We start from the raw sequence: 22,513 nt of genomic DNA, 5'->3' as shown, positions 1-22,513 counted from the left end.
TAAAGCGAACTTTTTTAGACGCGCAGGTGATAGTCCAACCGTCACCTCTCCGCAGGAGGAGGCAGGCGGAGAGGGTGAGGCGGGGGTCCTCCAGGAGCCGAAGGAGGTGGAGCAGAAGAGCGGGGAGGGGGGAGACCTTGGCCGCTGCCTGCGCGCTATATAAACACTCATTTGACTGACGCACACACGCACAGTGCGCCCATGCACACGCGCGCGCAGCATCCTCCTCCTTTTCTCCTCCTCCCTCCTCCTCCTCCTCCCCGTCATCATCTTCACCTTCACGCGAGCGACATGAGGTGGTCCGGCTGCTAGGAGCTCGTCACGCGCGTCCCCCCCACCCGCAGCCCCAGCATGCTCTTCGACACCTTCGACCTGCTGTCTGCTCTGGCCACGCTGGCGGCGTGCGCGCTGTGCGTGGCGCTGCTGCTCGCCGTGTCACAGCAGCTGTGGCAGCTGCGCTGGACCGCCACGCGGGACAAGAAGTGCAAGCTGCCCATGCCCAAGGGCTCCATGGGCTTTCCCTTCATCGGCGAGACGTGCCACTGGCTCCTGCAGGTGAGTCTCCGCTTTTGCGCTCTTTTTGCGCAAAATACTTATTATCCTCTTGTAATCATGTCATAACCGCAACTGGACAAAACGCCTCCATTTTCCCTCTGAAGTAAAATTACCTCTATTAAATGGTACTCTCATTCAAATTCTGGAAAGAATTTCAATTGATCTTAGAGAAACTATTCCAATGCTTCATTTTCAATGTTAAAAACTACTTTATACTACAAAAACAAGTCGCGGAAAAGTAAATGAACACCGTATGTCATTGAAATAATCCCAAAAACCAAATACAACTATTAAAAAACAACTAAACATTTCGCTTAACAAAAAATACGTCATAAAATGATGAGGCGATGACACATTTTCCCCTTACGTTTAATTCTGGGAATTTTCCAGATTCTCCAAAAAAGGGTCAAGTGGATGCTGGCTTTGCTTTTTACAATGAAAACCAGCGCGTGGACAAAGGAAGGACGCGTGTCGGGAGGGGGGTGCACAAAAAAAAACAAAAAAAACTGGCGACTTGTCCCGGCTATTATAGCGTTCCGCAGATTCAAACCACATGGGCAACGGGAGAAGTTTGAAACGGGATGTACGCTGGGGTTATTTTTGGGGGTGCCGTTTGTTTGTTCAACATATGCGGGAGACGATATGATCAAGCTCCCTTGATTTTGTGGTTCTTTTTGGTCAAAATTGTGTATTTCTCGTCCTATATTTACGTACATGTCAAAAAAATTAAGGCGCACAAATGTTATATAGCGTTTTTGCCCCCCCAAAAAAGACTGTTCCACTAAAATGTCTCATTTATTTCTAGCATTTTCTGGGGAGTCCATTAGTTTGTCGAACATCTGTAGGAAACAATATGATCAAGCTTCCCTTGATTTTGTGGCACTTTTTGGTCAAAATTGTGTATTTCTTGTCCTACCTTTCCATGTCAAAAGAATTAAGGTGCACAATTTTATATAGCGTTTTTGCCCAAAAAAAAGTACGGTTCCACCAAAATTAGACCAAAAAAAAAAAAAAATTATTTCTAGCAATTCGGGTATTTTTGGGGAGTCCGTTAGTTTGTCTAACATCTGCAGGAGACAATATGATCAAGCTCCCCTTGATTTTGTAGCAGTTTTTGGTCAAAATTGTGTATTTCTTGTTGTACATCTCAAAAGAATTAAAGCGCACAAATGTTATATAGGGTTTTTGCAAAAAAAAAAAGTACGGTTCCACCAAAATTCGACAAAAAAAACCCAATTTATTTCTAGCAAATCGGTATTTTTTGGGGAATTCCGTTAGTTTGTCCAATATCTGCGGGACACAATTTGATCGTTTTTGCCTAAATAAAAGTACGGTTCCACCAAAATTCCACCAAAAAAAAAAACATTTCCAGCAACTCGTATTTTTGGGCAGTCTGTTTAGTTTGTCCAACATCTGCAGGAAACAGATCCCCTTGATTTTGTGGCAGTTTTTGGTCAAAATTGTGTATTTCTTGTGCTACATTTACATGTCAAAAGAATTAAGGCGCACAGAACTTAGTGTTTTTGCCACAAAAAAAAAAAAAAAAGTAAAAGTATGGTTTCACCAAAATTGGACAAAACAACCCCACTATTTATTTCGAGCAACTTGGGTATTTTTTGGCGTCCGTTAGTTTGTCCTACATCTGCGGGGGACAATATGATCAAGCTCCCTTTGATTTTGTGGCATTTTTTGATCAAACTTGTGTATTTCTCGTCCTACATTTACAAGTCAAATAAATTAAGGCGCACAAATTTTATACAGCGTTTTTGCCACAATTTTTAAAATTTTCTTTAAAGTACGGTTCCACCAAAATTGAAAAAAAAAAACCTCTCTATTTATTTCGAGCAACTCGGGTATTTTTTTGGGGAGTCCGTTAATTTGTCCAACATCAGCGGGGGACAATATGATCAAGCTCCCTTTGATTTTGTGGCACTTTTTGGTCAAAATTGTGTATTTCCCGTCCTACATTTACAAGTCAAATAAATTAAGGCGCACAAATGTTATATAGCGTTTTTGCAAAATAAATAAATAAATAAAGTACGGTTCTACCAAAATTGGACCAAAAAAAAAACATTATTTCGAGCAACTCGGGTATTTTTTGGGGAGTCCGTTAATTTGTCCAACATCTGCAGGAAACAATATGATCAAGCTCCCTTTGATTTTGTGACACTTTTAGGTCAAAATTGTGTATTTCTCGTCCTATATTTACGAGTCAAAAAAATTAAGGCGGTCAAATATTATATAATGTTTTTGCCCCTCCCAAGAAAAAGCATGGTACCACCGAAATTGGACAAAAAAACATCTGCGGGAGACAAGATGATCAAGCTCCCCTTGATTTTTTTGGCACTTTTTGGTCGAAACTGTGTATTTCTCATCCTACATTTACATGTCAGAAGAATTAAGGCGCACCAATGTTATATAGCGTTTTTGCCCAAAAAGTATTGTTCCACCAAAATTGGACAAAAAACCATTTATTTCTAATGGTCCTATTCATTTCCAATGGGGAAAAAATGACCCGGTATTAATAGGAAGTGACCTGAAAAAGCCCAAAACTCTACAAAAAGTACAGAAATGCCCTAAAATCAATGGTAAATAACCTCAGTGTCAAACTTGGAAAAATCTACAAAAACATTTAAGTAAAAAAACTGTAGGAACAGCGTAAAAAAATTGTGTAAAACTGGAATAATAACACTCAAAACCACCCAAAAAAGTTACATTGCCATAGTTGATATTTTAGTTTTAGCCGTTCTGGCCACTCATTGGCCAGTAACAACACTATTTGTTCATTTGCCCTTCTCCCAGTCAACATGAATTGGACATCTAGCGCTGTCAATGGCAGCCGATGAATTTAACAACGCCCCAAAATGCATCATGTACTTTGAAATGTGAATGATATGAACATTTTGGTCAAAAATAATGAGCGCCAATGGCGGTTTTTGTGTTCCTGCGCGCACTTATGGCGCGCGACAAGTTGCTCAGAGACATTATTCCGAACGGTGTGCTTGATTTTAGCGCCGCTCGACTACTTTTAAGGGGTAATTTGCGCCACGGAGAATGTGTGTGCGTTGGGTGGGAATTAACGGGGGTCCCGGGGTGAGCGCTTAGAGGGTTTTCAACAAGCATAATCTCCTTTTCTAAAATGTCCTCAGGTCAGGGGCCAACGCTCCGGCTCTCTCTCTCTTTCCCCTCGCTCGCCCTCGCCGCATTCTACTGGTGTTCTGGCTGAACTATCCGAAGCCCTTGGCGGCTAATCCGCCCTCCTCCTCCGCCGTTCCGCCTTCCTCCTTTTCTTTCCCCGCCTTCCTCCCTTCCTTCCTCTTCTGTTTGTGACGCGGCGGCGTGACCGCGAGGCGACGCGGGTCATTGTCGGAGTCCGGGTCCTATGGCGGCGTTCACACGCGCACGCGCGGGTTCTCCGGCATCTCTGGCAGAGGCTGAATGATTGACAGCTGAAAAGAGGGGAGGAATTCCCTCGCGGCCTTTCACGCTAACCCTCCTCCTTTCCCACTCACTTTTAACCTTCTTCTCGCCCGTTTGGGCTTCAGACCTCGTCAAACTTTGGGACGGTGTTTCGCATCGCCTGACGTTGGAGAAAGTCCAACTTCCTATTAGTCTTGCTCACTTGACATTTTCGCTCAACGTTCTCTTAAACTACTTATTTAAAGTATTCCGAACTCTGTTTATCAGTTCAACTCTTATGAGCATGAATTATGATTTTCAAAATTTTATTATTATATTATACATATTATTTTTATTATAATATTTTCAAATTGTATTTTATTATTTTTTGACTATTCATCAATTTTATTATATTTTTAAAAATTTTGTATTTAAATTTTTATTTTATTTTTACAATTAATTTTATTATGGTTTAATTTTTTTAAAATTATTTTGTACTTTTATTTGTATTTATTTAAATAATTTATTTTTTGGTATTTATTTTTTATGACTAATTTTGAAAAAATATTTTATTATTTTGTACTTTTTTTGTAATTATTTAAATAATTCATTTTTGGTATTATTTTTTTTTAATGTTATTTTTTTAATTTATATTTATATTTTTTTGATTGAATTTTTATATTATTATCTTTTTTTCAAATTTTATTATTTTTTTTATTTTTATTGATTTTATGATTACGGTTTTAACTTTGTATTTTATTATTTTGGATTTGTATTTACATTTATTTAATTTATTGCATTTATTTAATATATTTTATTATTACTCTTTTTATTTCATTTTTTCATTTTTATTTTTATATGTTTTTTATTAATTTTATTATGATTTTAATTTTTAATTTTATTATTTTGTAGTTTTATTTGTAATTATTTAAATAATTTATTTTTTGGTATTTATTTTTTATTACTGTAATTTTTTAAAAATATTTTATTATTTTGTACTTTTATTTGTAATTATTCAAATAATTCATTTTTGGAATTAATTTTTTATTACTGTAATTTTTAAGAAATGTTATTTTATAAATTTATATTTATATTTTTTTTGATTGAATTTTTATATTATCTTTTTTTCAAATTTTATTATTTTTTAATTTTTATTGATTTTATGATTATGGTTTTAAATTTGTATTTTATCATTTTGGATTTGTATTTACATTTATTTAATTTATTGCATTTATTTAATATATTTTATTATTACACTTTTTATTTTATTTTTTCATTTTTCTTATTTTTATGTTTTTTATTAATTTTATTATGGTTTTAAATTTTTATTTTATCATTTTGTACTTTTATTTGTATTTATTTAAATATTGTATTTTTTTGGTATTCATTTTTTTATAATTTTTAAAATTTTTATTTGACTATTTCTTCATTGATATTTATGTATTTATTTTTTATTACTGTAATTTAAAATTTTATTTTATAATTTTTTTCTTTATTATTTTTTTTATTTATATTTATATTTTTTTGATTGAATTTTTATATTATTATCTTTTTTTCAAATATGATTTTATTATTGTTTTATTTTTATAGATTTTATGATTACGGTTTTAAATTTGTATTTTATCATTTTGGATTTGTATTTACATTTATTTAACTATTTCTTCATTGATATTTTGGTATTTATTTTTTATTACTGTAATTTAAAATTTTATTTTATTATTTTTTTCTTTATTATTTGTTTTTTTTATTTTTTGAATTTATATTTATATTTTTTTGGAGTGAATCTTTATTTTATTATTATCTTTTTTTCAATTAATTTAGCTATGTACGTAGTTTCTATTTGGTGTACTCTCTTTTGTTGCCAGGGGTTTAGATATTAATGGCTATATTTTGAGTTATTTTGAAGGGGAAAATAAATGAACTCTATTATATAAGCTGCACACAGACTACTTTTCATTGTGTCAAAGTATCATTTTGTCAGTGATGTCCCATGAAAAGCTACACTGTACTTAAATATCTGCAGAAATGCGAGTGGGTGTACTCACTTTTGTGATCCACTGTATTATTGCATGCAAAATATTCCAAAATCTTTTTTGCTTTGACTACAGCTTGCCAGATAATCTTTGTTTTCATGTTTAGCATTGAAAACACGTTCTTGTAAATGTCACGTGACATCTTCTCTTTTTCTGAAATAGTCGTCGGTTTTGACTGGAAAGTGTATATAGTGAAATTTTCTCCCCCACCCCCTTTCCTGTAAAGCAAACCCCCACTGTCTCCCTGCTAAGCATCACCGCGATATGTCACACACACGCACACAGATCTAAGTCAACATCATTAGCTGTGTTTTTTTGTCATGGCCTAATAAAAGAGTCATTTGTTGGACATTTCCACGGCGCTACAAAGGGGACATTTATAAGGCCGAGTGCAGGTTCTCCGGCGGGCCAAGGCCAACAGAACACGCGGGTATTTTTAGCGCCGCTCGGACCCTGGGCGTGTGCGCTTTTCTGTTCTCCTCGGTTATTATCAGCGGTAGGTGGAGTAGCCAGAAATTGGGACTGGAGTATGAGTGGCGTTACTTCAAAATCATGTTGCGCTGCCGTCCCAAAAAAAAAAAAAAAATGGACTCAAGTATTCAATTAGAAAAATTCTAATTAAATTTTGCTGCGTTGAGTATTAATTTAAGTGGGGTTTTAATGGTTTACTTTGAAAGTGTTTGCATTTAGTTTTACTGATTTGGGTGGGTACTCTCTGGTCATGCTTCATTTCACATGGCTGAATCCAGCTGCTCCCTGTAAAGACCACCATAAGCTAAGTTGTTGTTTGCGTACGTTTCTTCTAATTGATTCGTAATTGAGTTTTTAAGTATATTTAGCTGTTTTTTTCTAGGAATATGTGTCTGAAACATTTTTTTAAGAGCATTGTTAAAAAAAAAAAAATGTTAGCATTTTATAGCATTTAAGCTAGCGGATTTTTGCTATGTAATTGTTGTTTTGTTAGATAGATAGATAGATCTTCATTTATTTATTTGTTTTGTACTGTTTGAGGCTCAGCTCAAGTAATTTTTCATATTCCTTATTACTTGATTATTTGAACTAAATTGATTAATCGGCGACTAAAATAATCGATAGCTGCAGCCCTACTTAAAATGGCTGATTTTTTTCAACCAACTAAAGAACTGACGATCCAATCGGCAACTATTTCGATAGTCGATGAAGCGTTTGGAAACGTTTGCTAAGCTAAAACTCCAAATGATCCAATTTTGAGCCTCTAATTAGTAAATATTTTTCTTACTGTGAATATATTTTCCATTTTTATTTGTTTTTAAGTGTACATAGAGTCAAAGATTATTGATTTGGGTGGATACACTCTGGTCTGCCTCATTTCGCATGGCTGAATACAGCTGCTCCCTGTTAAGACCACATAAGCTAAGTTGTTGTTTGCGTACATGTTTTTTAATTGATTCGTAATTGATTTTTTAAGTATATCTAGCTGTTTTTTGGCAGGAATATGTGTCTGAACCAATTTTTAAAGAGCATTGTTAAAAAAAAAAAAAAAAAAAAATGTTAGCATTTTATAGCATTTAAGCTAGCGGACTTTTGCTATGTAAGTTAGCAAATTGTTGTTTTATTAGGCTCGAGCGTATGACGTGGCACTCGTGAGGTTTCCGCCGCTATCGCCATTATGGAAGCGGTAAACATAAACAGTGAGGCATTTCAACACAGGTCGCTCTTTAAAAATGGTTGGAAATTATTGTGCGGTAAAGAATTGCAACAACCGATCGAATAGAAAGGAGAATGTACAGCTCGACGGAACACCATTGAATTTCTTCCGGATCCCTACATGGAGAAAAGGCGAGGGAAAGGTCATATCTGAACTTACCAAACGTCGAAGAATGGCATGGGTGGCCTCGATCAGAAGGAAGGGCATAACGTTTGATTCTCCAGTTACACACAGAGTTTGCTCTATGCACTTTCACTCCAGTAAGTTAATTTCGTTTGTTTACGCAAATTTCGGTAACTTTATGCCCTAAATTAGCCTGTTGTTAGCTATAGCTACAGCTAAACAACTAGCATGCATACATGTGCATTGTCTTCAAAAGACATAATTCCTGTCGTTGCCAAATGAAAAAGCTGTAATATTTTGACGTGAGAGAGTGGCAAAGAATTTGTACACAAGCTACATTTTCTGCAACAAAAAATTTGTACATCCGTGGTCACGGACTAATGTAAACACACATTGCCTACCTTTGCTAGAAAGATGGTGTTGCCGTTTGCTATGGTCATAATGTGCAGATCCTGCACCCATCCGCAGCAAAACTGTTTGTAGCTTTGTAGCGATGTGTAGTTTCGGAATTGCTGATGAGTGTAGTAACTTACACCAAACACTAAATACAGCACGATGTCAGTTTCGCGTAGTGGTGGAAGCTTGTCGACATCTTTATTCCATTTGTGTTCGGCTTGCTCGTAAGGGTCAACATTGTTCACATCCTTAAAATTGCTCACATATCTGTCCTTCGCCGTGGTAACAAGTTTGTCTCCGTATCGAACTGGCAAGTTTTCCTTAATTTTTTCCCATCTTTGGCACTCGTAGTTGAATTGTATTTGCCGTTAAGTTTAAATGTCCCGTGATGCAGACGCGCTCCCAATATGGCTGCGTTGTCGCAAATCTCGCATGATCCCGTGCTGCTGTGACGTAAACGCTCGAGCCTAATTGTACATAGATCTTCATTTATTTATTTTTTTCGTACCGTTTGAGGCTCAGCTCAAGTAATTTTTCATGTTCCTTATCCAATTACTTGATTATTTGAACTAGTTCATCGATTAATCGGCGACTAAAATAATCAATAGCTGCAGCCCTACTTACAATGGCTGATTTTTTGAACCAACTAGGGGTGTTGAATCGATCGGCAACTATTCTGATAATCGATGAAGCGTTTAGAAACGTTTGCTAAGCTAAAACTCCAAATGATCCAATTTTGAGCCTCATATTAGCAAATATTCTTCTTACTGTTAATACATTTTCCATATTTATTTGTTTTTAAGTGTACATAGAGTCAAAGATTCATTTTTTTAAATTATTGTTTTGGATTTTTTATTAAAAAACACTTGATTTTTATTTTTAAATTCAGTAAATATTTTTGTTATTCTTGATTTCTGATAATATCAAGCTTTCATCTCGGAGTACAGAAATTTGATTTAAATTTCATTTTAGCAGGAAACATGAAGTCAATACACACAAATTAGTTTTGCGGGCCACACAAAATGAAGTGGAGGGCCGTATCTGGCCCCCGGGCCTTGCCTTTGACACCTGTGATCTATGTATTATAACCAATTATGACCATATTAGGCCAAAAAAATACACAAAAGTAATCAAATTCCGACTAGAAAAATATAAACAGAAATGAAACATCACCAGTCCAAAGACCATCAGTGCCCTCTAATGGAGAGAGCATTTCCTACCATGAAATAAAAACAATCATATCTACCGCGATCTTTTGGCGCCAAATAAAAACTATGAGCGCTAAACACGGCGTTCTATGTCGAGTCGTGCATTTTATATGCAACGTGATTGAACACGCCGGCGTGATTATAGGACTCCCCCGACTGCAAGCTCGTATTTGGTCATGTGACTGTATTGTTACGCCTTATTGGCATCAAGGAGTCATGCGATCATGGTTGTGACGTCTCATTTGTGAAACAAGGAAAATGTAACGACTCTAGTGTAGCCCAACGTCGCGGAGTACGTGTAGCGTAAAAAGTATGACCTGGTAAAACTACTCTTAGAAGTGCATTTTCCTCCAAAACCTACTCAAGTAAATATAACCGTGTATATGGAACATGCATTAATCCCCACTGCTGGTTATTATTTTGCCCTTTTGGTGCGTGGAGGCACCAATTTTCAAGCACCGCGATTTAGCTTAGCTTCATTACATCACAACTTTTCCATTCCCCTTATGTGTGTGTATGTGTATTGCCAGTTTTGGGACAGAGAGGGGAGTCGACTTCTCACCTTTTAAGCTAAATGTCATCCAGACCACACCCCTGCTGCGCACGCACATACAATGTAGCATTTGTATGGAACAGCATTTTGTATCCTGCCAAAATGTGCGCGGAAAGCTAAAAAATGAAATGGAAAATGGTATAGTAACGTATTGCGCACGCACCAATCTGATGGTGTATCTTGGGAGTGTGAAAGGGAGCCTTGTCTTGCTGCCTGAGGAACTCCCCTTCCACTGTTTGTGTGTGCGCGCGTTTGTGTAGGCCGACATGCCAAGCAGACATACTAAACCACTCTACATCCATGTGGCAGCAAAATGTGGCTCGGAAAACAACTCGCACGCACGCTCGCGCGCACCCCGAGGGCTCCAGAGGCCGGTCGGCGACCTGGTGAAGACAAAATACCGTCTTAACCCCCAAAAAAATCCAGAATATTCATTCTACCGGCCTCTGTTAGGGAGTGGGGGTTAGTTTCACTAGACAAAACGTCGACACCCCGTCAAGGCGGGTTAGCACAATTAGAAAATGCTAATTAGCCGCATCTGGGGTCAATTTGCGCAAGGCAGCGGATTAGGCGACAAGAAGGTAGGCGTATCACAGCGGCACAGTAAAGTCGCTGGGGTAATTAGCTGCAGTAAACAGAAAATCACATTGTTTGATTTTTAAAGAATTTATTTGCAAATCATGGTGGAAAATACGTATTTGGTCAATACCAAAAGTTCATCTCAATACTTTCTTACAGGGCCGGCCCAGCCTATATGGAGACTATGCAGCTGCCTAGGGCCACTGACCACTATGGGGCCCCCAATCTGGCAATTGTTTAATTTATATTCCATTTTGTTTACTACAGTTTGCTTTATTTGACTTTTTGGAGACTTGATACTTGATTATAAGCTTAAAAAAAAAAAAAAAAGTTCTACCTTCTTTCTTTCCTCTTTTAGAAAAACGTTTGTCAGTACTTAAAGTAGATAGCGCCAATCATTTGGGGTGAGAAGCTTGAAGTATGCAGTGCAACAAAATCTGATTAATATACAAAATATGGGTTGGATTGCATGTACGGATTTCACAGTACACTGTGACAAATTGGTGGGCCAAAAATATGGGCCCCTTTGCATTATTTTGCTTAGGGCCCCCAAATGGCCTGGGCCGGCCCTGCTTTCTTATGTACCCTTAGTTGGCAATAACGGAGGCCAAACGTTTTCTGTAACTCTTCACAAGCTTTTCACACACTGTTGCTGGTATTTTGGCCCATTCCTCCATGAAGATCTCCTCTAGAGCAGTGATGTTTTGGGGCTGTCATTGGGCAACACGGACTTTCAACTCCCTCCACAGATTTTCTATGGGGTTGAGATCTGGAGACTGGCTAGGCCACTCCAGGACCTCGAAAAGCTTCTTAAGAAGCCACTCATTTGTTGCTTTGGCTGTGTGTTTGGGATCATTGTCATGCTGAAAGACCCAGCCATGTCTCATCTTTCGCTGCTCAGCCTTCATCGTGTACAGACGCACTCTGAGCTCCTGAAGCACTCTCTTATCTTAACCGATAAGCGCTCAGGGCCAGCAAGCTCGAATCCCAGTATGGCTCCAAAGAATTTGAAACCTGGAGACTTGGATGAAATAAAATCCTCCATACAGAAGTTGGAGGTCTCCTTGACTGGCTTGATTCAAAACCAGAATCAAGAAATCGTCAGAGAGCTCCAGTTAATTCGCGCTGAAAATGAGAAACTTTTGATGTATGTTCCATGCCTGAATGTACGTCTTTAGTTGTATGGGGGACGGGAAACTGATAAGCATATGCTTCATCCCGTCCGCCTTTGTCTTCTTCTTCGGTTCCTTCGGGCAAATCATTTAACATTTTGTAATTGTCAATGATACCGATGATGATGACAATAAAAATTCCATTCCATCTTCAATGCCTTTGTTGATGGAAGGAGATTTTCACTCAAAATCTCTCGAACCATGGCCCCATTCATCCTTTCTTTTACACAGATCAGTCGTCCTGGTCCCTTTGCAGAAAAACAGCCCTAAAGCATGATGTTTCTACCCCCATGCTTCACAGTGGGTATGGTGTTCTTCTAATGCAATTCAGTATTCTTTCTCCTCCAAACACGAGAACTTGTGTTTCCACCAAAAAGTTCTATTTTGGTTTCATCGGACCATAACACATTCTCCCAGTCCTCTTCTGGATCATCCAAATGCTCTCTAGTGAACCGCAGATGGGCCTGGACGTGTACTTTCTTCAGCAGGGGGACACATCTGGCAGTGCAGGATTTGAGTCCCTGGCGGCGCATTGTGTTACTGATAGTGGCCTTTGTTACTGTGGTCCCAGCTGTCTGTAGGTCATTCACTAGGTCCCCCCGTGAGGTTCTGGGATTTTTGCTCACCGTTCTTGTTATCATTTTGACGCCACGGGGTGAGAGCTTATATGGAACCCCAGATCGAGGGAGATTATCAGTGGTGTTATAAGTCTTCCATTTTCAAATAATTGCTCCAAAGCGTTTTACCTATTGTCTACAGGTCTACAATTTTGTTTCTGGTGTCCTTCGACAGATCTTTGGTCTTGGCCATAGTGGAGTTTGGAATGTGACTGACTGAAGTTGTGGACAGGTGTTTTTTATACCGATAATGAGTTAAAACAAGTGCCATTAATACAGGTAACGAGTGGAGCCTCGTTAGACCTCGTTAGAAGAAGTTAGACCTCTTTAACAGCCAGAAATCTTGCTTGTTTTTAGGTGACCAAATATTTATTTGCCACTCTAATTTGGAATTAAAAATTCTTTAAAAATCAAACAATCTGATTTTCTGCTTTTTTCCCCCATATTCTGTCTCTCATGGTTGAGGTTTACCCATGTTGACAATTATTGGCCTCTCTTATCTTTTCAAGTAGGAGAACTTGCACAATCGGTGGTTGACTAAATACTTATTTGGCCCACTGTATGTCAATCACAGTACCCTCATAAGCATATATTCATTCATCATGTAGCGAGCCAACCTCTGCTCATGCTAATGCTGCTTCGCGAGAAATGTTTGACACTTCATGGCGGTCGTTCGCGAGGGCGACTCTCGCATATCTCACTTCCCCCGCCCGAAAGGCCTCCGGCGAGGTCAAACCAGTTAGTGTTGTCGCAGTCCGGCCTTGCCGTGTTTGTTGACTTTGCACGTTTTTGTGAATTTCATGAATTTACTGCCAGCATGTGTGTCACCACACGTGTGCGTGTGAATAACGTGCCTGTGTGTAACACGGTAAGCCGCTTCGGGCGCGCACACTCGGCCCATTTACAGGGCAAGAGTCCAAAATGGCGACGGCGTGACCCGCTTGACCCGGATGTCTCTCTTTTTCTCTTGCAGGGTTCGGGTTTCCACGCGTCGCGGAGGCAGAAGTACGGCAACGTGTTCAAGACCCACCTGCTGGGCCGCCCGCTGATCCGGGTGACTGGCGCCGAAAACGTGCGCAAGGTGCTGATGGGCGAGCACACGCTAGTGACGGTGGACTGGCCGCAGAGTACCGCCGCCCTGCTCGGACCCAATTCGCTCGCCAACAGCATTGGCGACATCCACCGTAAGAGGAGGAAGGTCAGTACGCGTGTACAGTGCTTCATCCACTTAAAATGGCAACCATTACTGCGATTTGGAACTTTGACACCCCTGAATTAGCGAGCCCTGGAAGAGCCACTCCTCTGTTTGTGAACGCGCACCCCTTAATTCCACCCCGATGCTTATTATCTCTCTTTCCGCCATCTTTTCCTCACCAGGACCATTTCAGGTAATCAGCCACTTACTGCCATTATCCCCTCGCGCCCGGGGCAAATACCTTCCTCACATATACACACACGCGCCGAGGCACAATCCGGTGCATTTCCTGTAAATCAGTCCCTCACTTTCTCCCGCCGGGTCCTCCAGGAGGTGGGCGGGGTCAGCTGCCCGGGGACGGCGAGAGGTCGGCCGGGTCTAATCTGGGCTCTGATCCCCTCTCGGCTCCCCGGAGACCCTCTGCGCTAACCTCGTGTAATGACCCCTGATTAGGAAGGCACAAAGAGGGGCTTTCTGCCGGGGGCCCTCGACGAGCGCGCGCACCTGAACTCGCTCTACGCCAAATACGGCGGACAGGAGACCGAATAGGGGGATGTCGGGTGCGTGAAGCCGCTGCACCTGCAGACCCAGGGCCAGCAGAGGGGGCTGCCACGTGAGACGCAAACTTACCCGCTCCCTGAGCTTGACCATTTTGACGTGTGATTATAAAAGGAGTCAGTGGAGTAGATAATAGAAACCGGGAGTGGGTCAAATAGAAAAAGCGAGGAGTAGGAGTCTTTGGGTGAAGGCAGCAAAAAGGAGGCCAGCGAGAAGAATAAAGGAGTCTTTACATGTTTGAGGAACCAGCAGCTCACAGCACTTAAAGCACATAATTTAAGACATATGGACGTTATTAGGACCACTGTGTCTGTGTGTCGCTTACTATACTGCACTCAGTGTGTGTACGTGCCTAAGGCTACACAAAGACAGTCACGTTTCTGTGGTGTAGCAAAATAACTCCTGAACAATTGTCTGCCCATCCCAGACCACACCCCCTCACTTCTAAGTTTGGAACATCCCAAAATGTCACACACTTACATCTGAAGCAAGTATTTGTAGTTTTTCCCCTCCTAACCTGTCCATGGCATATCTAGGCGACGACAAACTACTCGCGCAGAACACCCTCTTATCTGAGTCTGTGGTGTCCTTGAGCAAGACATCGCTACTAAGAACCAATTCAGCTTACCCATCTTTGTTCTTCCATGCTCACAGGTGTTCGCCAAGGTGTTCAGCCATGAGGCCTTGGAGTCGTACCTGCCCAAAATTCAGCAGGTGATCCAGGAGAGCCTGCGTGTGTGGAGCTCCAACCCCGAGCCCATCAATGTCTACAGGTAAGGTCCACGGACATTCAGTGCCTGTGGCCTCATCCTGAATGGGAATCCTTACGTTTCTCCCAGGGAAAGCCAGAGGTTGTCCTTCACCATGGCGGTGAGGGTCCTGCTGGGATTCCGTGTCTCTGAAGAGGAAATGAGGCACCTGTTCTCCACTTTCCAAGACTTTGTCAACAATCTCTTCAGCTTGCCGATCGACATGCCCTTTAGCGGCTACAGGAAGGTACGCATACCTCGCCCCGGGCTTTCCAGACTCTGAACTGGATGTTGATAGTTTTTTCCGCGAATGCACGCAGGGTCTGCGAGCGCGCGACAAGTTGCAGAAGAGCATCGAGAAAGCCATCAGGGAGAAGCCGTTGTGTACGCACGGCAAGGACTACAGCGACGCCCTGGACGTCCTGATGGAGAGCGCCAAGGAGAACAGCGCCGAGCTCACCATGCAGGAGCTCAAGGTCAGAGGCAAAGATGCACACAAGAGCTTTTGTCGCGTCACTCATCAATCACTTACGCGGAGGCCAGAACACGACACACACACAGCGCTGTACGGGCACACCCTCTGTTTACCTATTCAAGTCATTCCAAGGAATTCTGTGGAAACTCAACTCACTCTCTCTCCATATGGTTTCTGGGTTAAGTCCAGGGCCAAAAATAAGTCAACACTCCCCCTGGAGCGGTCTGAAAGAGGCCTCCTGTACACACACACACACTGAGAGTGAACTGGGGAGGCCCTGTTGCGCACACAGCAGACGCTAGCTTGCCTGTTATTTATTCCGTCACTTTTGCAAACTTCACAGGATGACCGATCTTTACCCGCTGTTACAGGAGTCCACCATCGAGCTGATCTTTGCCGCTTTCGCGACTACGGCCAGCGCCAGCACCTCTCTCATCATGCAGCTCCTGCGCCACCCGCCGGTCCTGGAGCGCCTACGGGAGGAGCTGAGGGCACGAGGCTTTCTGCAGAATGGTCGCCTGTGCCCAGAGGGTGAGCTGCGTCTGGACACTATCGTCAGCCTCAAGTACTTGGACTGCGTCATCAAGGAGGTTCTCAGGCTCTTCACGCCAGTCTCAGGGGCCTATCGGACCGCCGTGCAGACCTTTGAACTCGACGTGAGTAAAGACGGCGTTCGAAAAGCAGCTTATGAAACAACCTTTTCGTTGACTGACGCGGCAGATTCAAGCACCTCCTTATCGGTTGTAGTAGCCGTAGCATTGTTTGCTATCCGTTTATCCGAAGTCGAGTCGCGGGGGCAGAAGGGAGCCCCAAACTTCCCTTTCACTGGCCACATTAACTAGCTCTGACTGAGGGATCCTCAGGTGCTCCCAAGCCAGTGTTGAGATATCCTTCCACCTGGTTCTGGGCCTGCCCTGAGGTCTCCTCCCAGCTGGACACCTCCCTCGGGAGGCGCCCTAGTGGCATCTGCACCAGATGCCCAAACCACTTCGACTCCTTTCTATGTGAAGGATCAGCGACTCAAGTCTGATCCTCTCGTGAATAGCAGTGTTTCTCACCCTGTGAGACGCCAGCTTTCCACCTGAGAAATCCCATTTCGGCCACTTGTACCCACAAACAATTTCTTTCGGTTATGGCCATAGGTGAGAGTAGGAACAAAGACTGAACGGTACATGGAGAGCTTTGTCTCTCGGCTCAGCTCCCTCTTCATTGCAACAGTGCGATAAAGCGACTGCAATACCGGTCCTGCTGAACCGATTCTCCGTAAAAAAAAATGCTATTTCCGTAGATGGGGTTCAGTCAGTAAGTCAGTTTTTGGGTCTTTCCATTGTTAACTCGTGTTTCAATGCCATTGATGGAGCTAGACATCCAATCCATTTTGACTGGGAGGGGGCGAACCAAAACCACCAAATCAATTAGTCAACGGGGTATCTGAAAGTTTATCGGATCATGCTCCCTTAATACTAGAAGTCCCAGAGAATACTGGTACTCCTACTAGTCCCAACCAATGGCCGATATGGCCTCTCCCCCGGAAAACCCAGAGGTGGCAAAAATGTCTCAAGTGCTTTTGAATTGGCAAGTCGTTGTCAGACAGACAACAGCCGTTCATATGGAAATGCAACCACTAGACATACATTAACTTCAGACACAATGACCACAATCCATACTCCATGCCCCTGATTCAGTCCTTCTAAACTATAGACACAATTCTTGCTTTACACTCAAATTGCAGTTCTAAAACGCTTATTTTTCTTCTTCAAAACAATGGACACATTTGGGCCATTCGTTCTGTCGTTATGTGTGAAGTATAGGAGAAGTGGATGAAAAAAATTGTAAGAGGAGTCAAACTTCATAAATACATGTAATTATCTGGTCTTTACCTTTTTGGAAATTTGGCAAACACTTTTCCATTCATTTCTAATGGGAACATTTCCCATTCACTTCCAATGGGATTTCCAATGGAATTTATATTGCATTGACGCCACTGACAGCCATGCATGTCGAATCTACTGATGCCAATGTACTTCGATTCAATTGACTATATGGATGTCGATGCCATTGACGGCCATGGACGTCCAAAATGTTTCCCATTCATTTTCAATGGGGAAAAAACAAAATTTCCCCAAATCAACAAAAAATGACCAGATATCAATAAGACGTGTTCCCCAAACATCCCCGATTCCATTGACGCTCATAAGGGGTGCTGCCATTGACGGCCATGGACGTCCAAATTTCCCATTCATTTCCCATGGCATTTACTTTGACAGGCATGTTTCTCCATTGTATTGATGCCAATGTACTTGATTTCCATTGACGCCTATGTAAGTCATTGCCATTGACAGACATGGACGTCCAAAATTTTTCCCATTCATTTTCAATGGGGAAAAAAACAAAATTTCCCCAAATCAACAGAAAATGACCAGATATCAATAGGACACGCCCCCAAATGACCTGTTATGATTAGGCCACGCCCCATAAATGTTCCCAAATGACCTGATATGATCAGGCCACGCCCCCTAATGCTCCCAAATTACCTGATATGAATAGGCCACGCCTCCCAAATGTTCCCAAATGACCTGATATCGTTATCCCAGGCCCCATAAATATCCCCAAATAGACAGGACCTGATATTGCCTCCGAAATGTCCCCAAACCAACCTAGGCTGGGGCTAAGATCTGTATCTCCACATGGCAAAGACCAGAAGTAATTTCTCCCGAAATTGCAGTTTCTAGTTAAATAAATGTAGCTTGACTTGAACTGACATAAACTATCACATGAGTCACGGAGGAGAGGCCAAATCGGCCATTGCTCGGGAATATTAGGAGTGTTTGTCTTGGGAAAGGCCAAATCGGCCTGTGCTGGGTTTTCTAGTGTTAAACAATGAACGTTTGATTTGTCCATGGCTGTTTAGGAAGCTTGCTAAAAGTCAATTCTAGACATAAGATGAGCGTCTAACTTTAAAACTTTCGTCTTCTGGTGCGCAGGGGGTGCAGATTCCAAAGGGCTGGAGCGTGATGTACAGCATCCGGGACACCCACGACACATCGTCCGTCTTCAAGGACGTGGACGCCTTCGATCCCGATCGTTTCAGCCAGGAGCGCGGCGAAGACAAGGAAGGGCGCTTCCATTACCTGCCCTTCGGCGGCGGCGTCCGGTCCTGCCTGGGCAAGCAGCTGGCTACGCTCTTCCTGCGCATCCTAGCCATCGAGCTAGCCAGCACCAGTCGCTTCGAGTTGGCCACGCGAAACTTCCCGCGCGTGGTCACCGTGCCCGTGGTCCATCCGGTGGACGGGCTTAAGGTCAAGTTCTACGGCCTGGACTCCAACCAGAACGAGATCATGGCCAAGTCCGAGGAGCTCCTCGGCGCCACCGTGTGACGACTGAAGGATGCAGCGTTTTCTTTTCCACCTTTTTATGACTTAAAAAAACATTTTCGCCGGAAAAGCAAGACGCTACCGTAAGGATTCTGCTCTCATCTCTACAACAAACAATGGAATATCATTGGACAAGAGCGCAGGGGGAGGGAAATCAAGTATTGATCAAACAGGGTACCGGACGACAGGAAACAAAGCCTTCGGGGAATTCGTTCGAATCCTTAACGTCAAATACGAGTTTGGATCTTTGAACGGTTTTTCGGTGGATCGTTTATAGTTCATCTGCGTTCCAATGATTGTCTAAATCTCCCTAGCTCGTAGCACACTAGCACCCGCTGCTCACGGTTCCGACGATCACTCGACATGTAAACGCTGCTCGTCTTCGTCGCGTTTCGGCGCTCGCGATTCGCTGCTTCTCGACGCAGAGTAATTCCAACCAAACGGACGGTGATCGACCAATCGCGTGGCTTGCACTCCCGTCTTAACACACCACTGACTCGTTCAGGATTTGCTGCTTCTCACGGAGAGTTCTAGACGTCCCGACTCTTTTTCACGATTTCTGAGGCTAGCGTAAAATTCTTCAACGGTTTTAGGATCTGCGTTTTGTACAAAGCAAAAAACGTGCTACTTTTTATTTCGCAAGCCACGGGAAAATTCAGCTATTGACTAATAACCTATTATTAATGATAATGTCATATTTTTTTTTAAATTGTACTACAGAGTCGTTTTAGTTTTGAGCCGAAATGAGGAAAAACAAAAAAAGGTTTGGAAAATACTGGATTTCTAGAGAATGTTATGTATATCATTTACTTTGTACACAGTGTTGAAATTGTTAATAGTGTTAATGGATGACTGTAATTATGTGTTTTTGTTATTCAGACTTATTATGGCTGCATTTGATTTGCTATTAATTATGGAAAACGCAAAGCACTTGGGGGTTAAGATTTATTTTTTAAGGGCCAAGCGACTACATTTCCTCTTTTCTGATGCTTTGTCTGAACGTCCTGTACATATTTGTGTTTCATTTCATAGGAAATATGATGTTGCTTAGCTGAATTATGAATGTCTATCTTGTTTTTTGTAACCGTGATTGTTCAATGTACTCCTGCAATAAACTATGTAGTAAAAAAAACAAAAAACAAAGGAAATAGGGAAATAATGGTTTTGTGAGTTTAATATTCCAGATATATTCAATATATGGCGCATCTGACTATAGAGGCCGCTCACCACCAAATTTGACACGAAAACGGCATTTGTTCGTAGATAGGCTGCAACTGTCCTCACTGTTTTACGGGATATTTACGCCAGAAAATATTAACCGGTACCCAGTACTTAATTTGTAAATCATAAGGTGCCAGAACACAAAGTACATGTGACGGCGCTGGGATGACGAGACGGGCACAGGTCCCGGAACATACGCAGAAAATTGTGCTGAAAATAACACGCAAATGCCCACTTGCTATGTTGTGGGACTTACGAGCCTCAGTTTCAGATAACACCAATGGTATATGTTATGACAACAATTTATAATTATGAAGGATATATACTCTGCACAGCACGGGCAATTGCCCACATAACCACAGGTGGGACTTACAGTACACAGTCAGCAATTAGTTTCTTGTTACTTGTAAAACAAAACAAAAAAATAATCAGAGATTACAATAAATATTACAAACCCATTCTTTTGCGAGTTTCATCAACCCCGTCTTCTCTGGCCCCAAAGTTCCCACCGCCTTACAAATTGTGGAGTCCAAATTTCCCATTAGGGTACTGTCCTGTTGCTCCAGATGTTGGCGGCCCACCTGGCTGACTGCTGGCGCTGTAGCTGGCCCCCGCTCCGGGTGGCGCTGAACCTGACCAGCTGCTGCCACGGTAGCAGCCTCCTGCCCCTGCTTGGCTGGCTGTCCGTGAACCTGACTAGCTGATGTGATGCTAGCCTCTTGCTGCACCGGCCCTGCCCGTTAGCATGATTCAAATACCGTTTAATCCTAGCTGCTTGCTCTCCAGATGCAGCAAATTTACAAAGTTTAAAAAAAAAAAAAAAAAAAAAAATTCTATGTCACACGGAGGTGCCGGATCTGCCCAAATAAGTCCCGGAACACAGGGAGGCAAAAAATCAAGAGGTGCCAGATCCTGTTCTGGCAGAATCAGGCACGGTAACACTCTATTTGATAGCAGCATCAAGTGACTGTCAAAAGACCAGATGAACCACCATGAAGCTTTGAACCAATTGGCTGCAAACCTTCATTGCTTCAAGAAGCTTCATTTGGAAATCACTGTTCCCTAGGAGACAGTCAACCTCTGCTGCCACCTGCTGTCAACACTGTTGTTGTCCAATATGCCTCCTAGCATGCATTGCTGCGCTACAGATGTAAATAACAATCAAAACTCATGTTCTGTGCTCATTAGTTCTTCAGTTACTGTTCCAGTTGTTTCATTAATTGCTAGTTATGGTATTTGGTAACTTTCTTTGACAGTGGTGCCATAAGACTGTCATTAGACAGTCATAATTATGACATGACACTGTCATGAGCATTAATGAATGCTTATATCAGATCTCATTTAGTGTTATCCGGCAAATTATCTCACTTTTGAATGGATGTTGAAGGAATCTGACCTTCTAGCCAGGCCCGGGCCGGCTCATAGTCTTAACCCTTTGTACTGACTCCATTTTAAAAGGTTTAAAGAAGGCTCACCGAAAACAACTTGACAATTTATTCAGATCGACAGCGTTCAAAACGGCTAGGCGAAACAGAAACACTCAGGCGGGGAGGCAAGGTCACCCTATCACAAGTCAACAAAAGGTTCCCGAGAAAAATGACCACGATGAGTTAAACATTCAGTCTTTTGAAGGCTCTCGCTGGGCGTGCCGTGGGCAGGAAGAAGGGTGTGTTTGGGCGTTGTTTAAGATTATTGTCTGTTTGTGGATTGGACAGGATGATTCGGGAATTACTGTTGTCAGGGCAACGAGTGTTGTGGATTTTTCCACCTCGGTGTCAAAGGTGCTCTTGGAGTCTCGTGTTATCAGTTGGATATCGGGCGTTGGTTTTCCTTTTGTTGGGACAGGGTGTCCCGCCATTTGTTCTGGACTGTCCGGGAGAACTGATTGCGAGTCAATTACATGACGCACACATTGGGCTTCGTGATAAGAGGGCGTCATGTATCTTTTATGCCCTATATTTTGGTTGTTTTCCTTAAACTATGGTATAAGTGCTACTTATTTTATATTGGGTGTGTTAGAGTAATACAAACAGTTGATCGGTAAATACGAGAAAATAAACTATTCACTGATTGATTATGTTAAGTGTGTTAGAATAACGCAAACGAGAAAGTGCCTACGAGATAAGGTACCATCTCATTCAATGTAAAAGATCCAAGCTGGACATAAATAGACTATGACAGTCTTATGACAGTCTTATGATGCCACTGTCAAATAAAGTGTTACCTCTTAATCCAAATCAATCAACTGGACTATAAAGCAGAGGATTCAAAATGACGGAAAAAAGTAGCGGCTTATAGTCCAATAATTAAGGTACTTAAAATATTTCCTGGGTAGTTCTTTTTATTATTTTTACTATTATTGGCAGTAAAATTTGCACCAAAATTTGCCAAAAAACACCCGTTGATTTCTAATGCCACAAAATTTCCTATTCATTTCCAATGGCACAAAAATGTCCGTTCACTTCTATTGATTCCCAATGAAAAATCTACATTGGCACACCAAAAAACCACATCTATTGATTGTCTATTGTGATTTTCGACCCCTCCCAAAAAAATAAATTTTAAGCAACATTAGGTAACTTTTCAACCTTTATAATATATTTTTATAACATTTGTGAT

The 22,513-nt window shown here is 41.7% G+C and overlaps 2 protein-coding genes across 3 annotated transcripts in view; one reads left to right on the top strand and one right to left on the bottom strand.

Annotated features, from left to right (window-relative positions):
• Positions 1 to 22,513, bottom strand: part of tkfc (triokinase/FMN cyclase) — a 170,661-nt gene that overhangs the window by 73,666 nt on the left and 74,482 nt on the right. The window lies entirely within an intron of this gene.
• LOC130927793 (cytochrome P450 26B1) lies at positions 209 to 21,849 on the top strand. Its single transcript, XM_057853820.1, has 7 exons — positions 209 to 555; positions 13,296 to 13,520; positions 14,730 to 14,848; positions 14,915 to 15,071; positions 15,145 to 15,300; positions 15,671 to 15,955; positions 18,284 to 21,849. The coding sequence occupies exons 1-7, from the start codon at positions 352 to 354 to the stop codon at positions 18,674 to 18,676; spliced, it is 1,539 nt and encodes a 512-aa protein (XP_057709803.1). The 5' UTR covers positions 209 to 351; the 3' UTR covers positions 18,677 to 21,849.

Source organism: Corythoichthys intestinalis, chromosome 13 (assembly GCF_030265065.1).
Source record: "Corythoichthys intestinalis isolate RoL2023-P3 chromosome 13, ASM3026506v1, whole genome shotgun sequence".
In the NCBI taxonomy this organism is placed as follows: Eukaryota; Metazoa; Chordata; class Actinopteri; order Syngnathiformes; family Syngnathidae; genus Corythoichthys; species Corythoichthys intestinalis.
Note: the sequence above shows the minus strand (reverse complement) of the source record. Positions and strands in the feature narration are given on the sequence as shown.

Coding starts and splice junctions, on each gene's coding strand:
- LOC130927793 (XM_057853820.1), top strand. CDS start 352: ATGCTCTTCGACACCTTCGACCTGCTGTCTGCTCTGGCCACGCTGGCG. Junction 556..13,295: donor CGTGCCACTGGCTCCTGCAG/GTGAGTCTCCGC, acceptor TTTCTCTTGCAG/GGTTCGGGTTTCCACGCGTC. Junction 15,301..15,670: donor TCACCATGCAGGAGCTCAAG/GTCAGAGGCAAA, acceptor CCGCTGTTACAG/GAGTCCACCATCGAGCTGAT.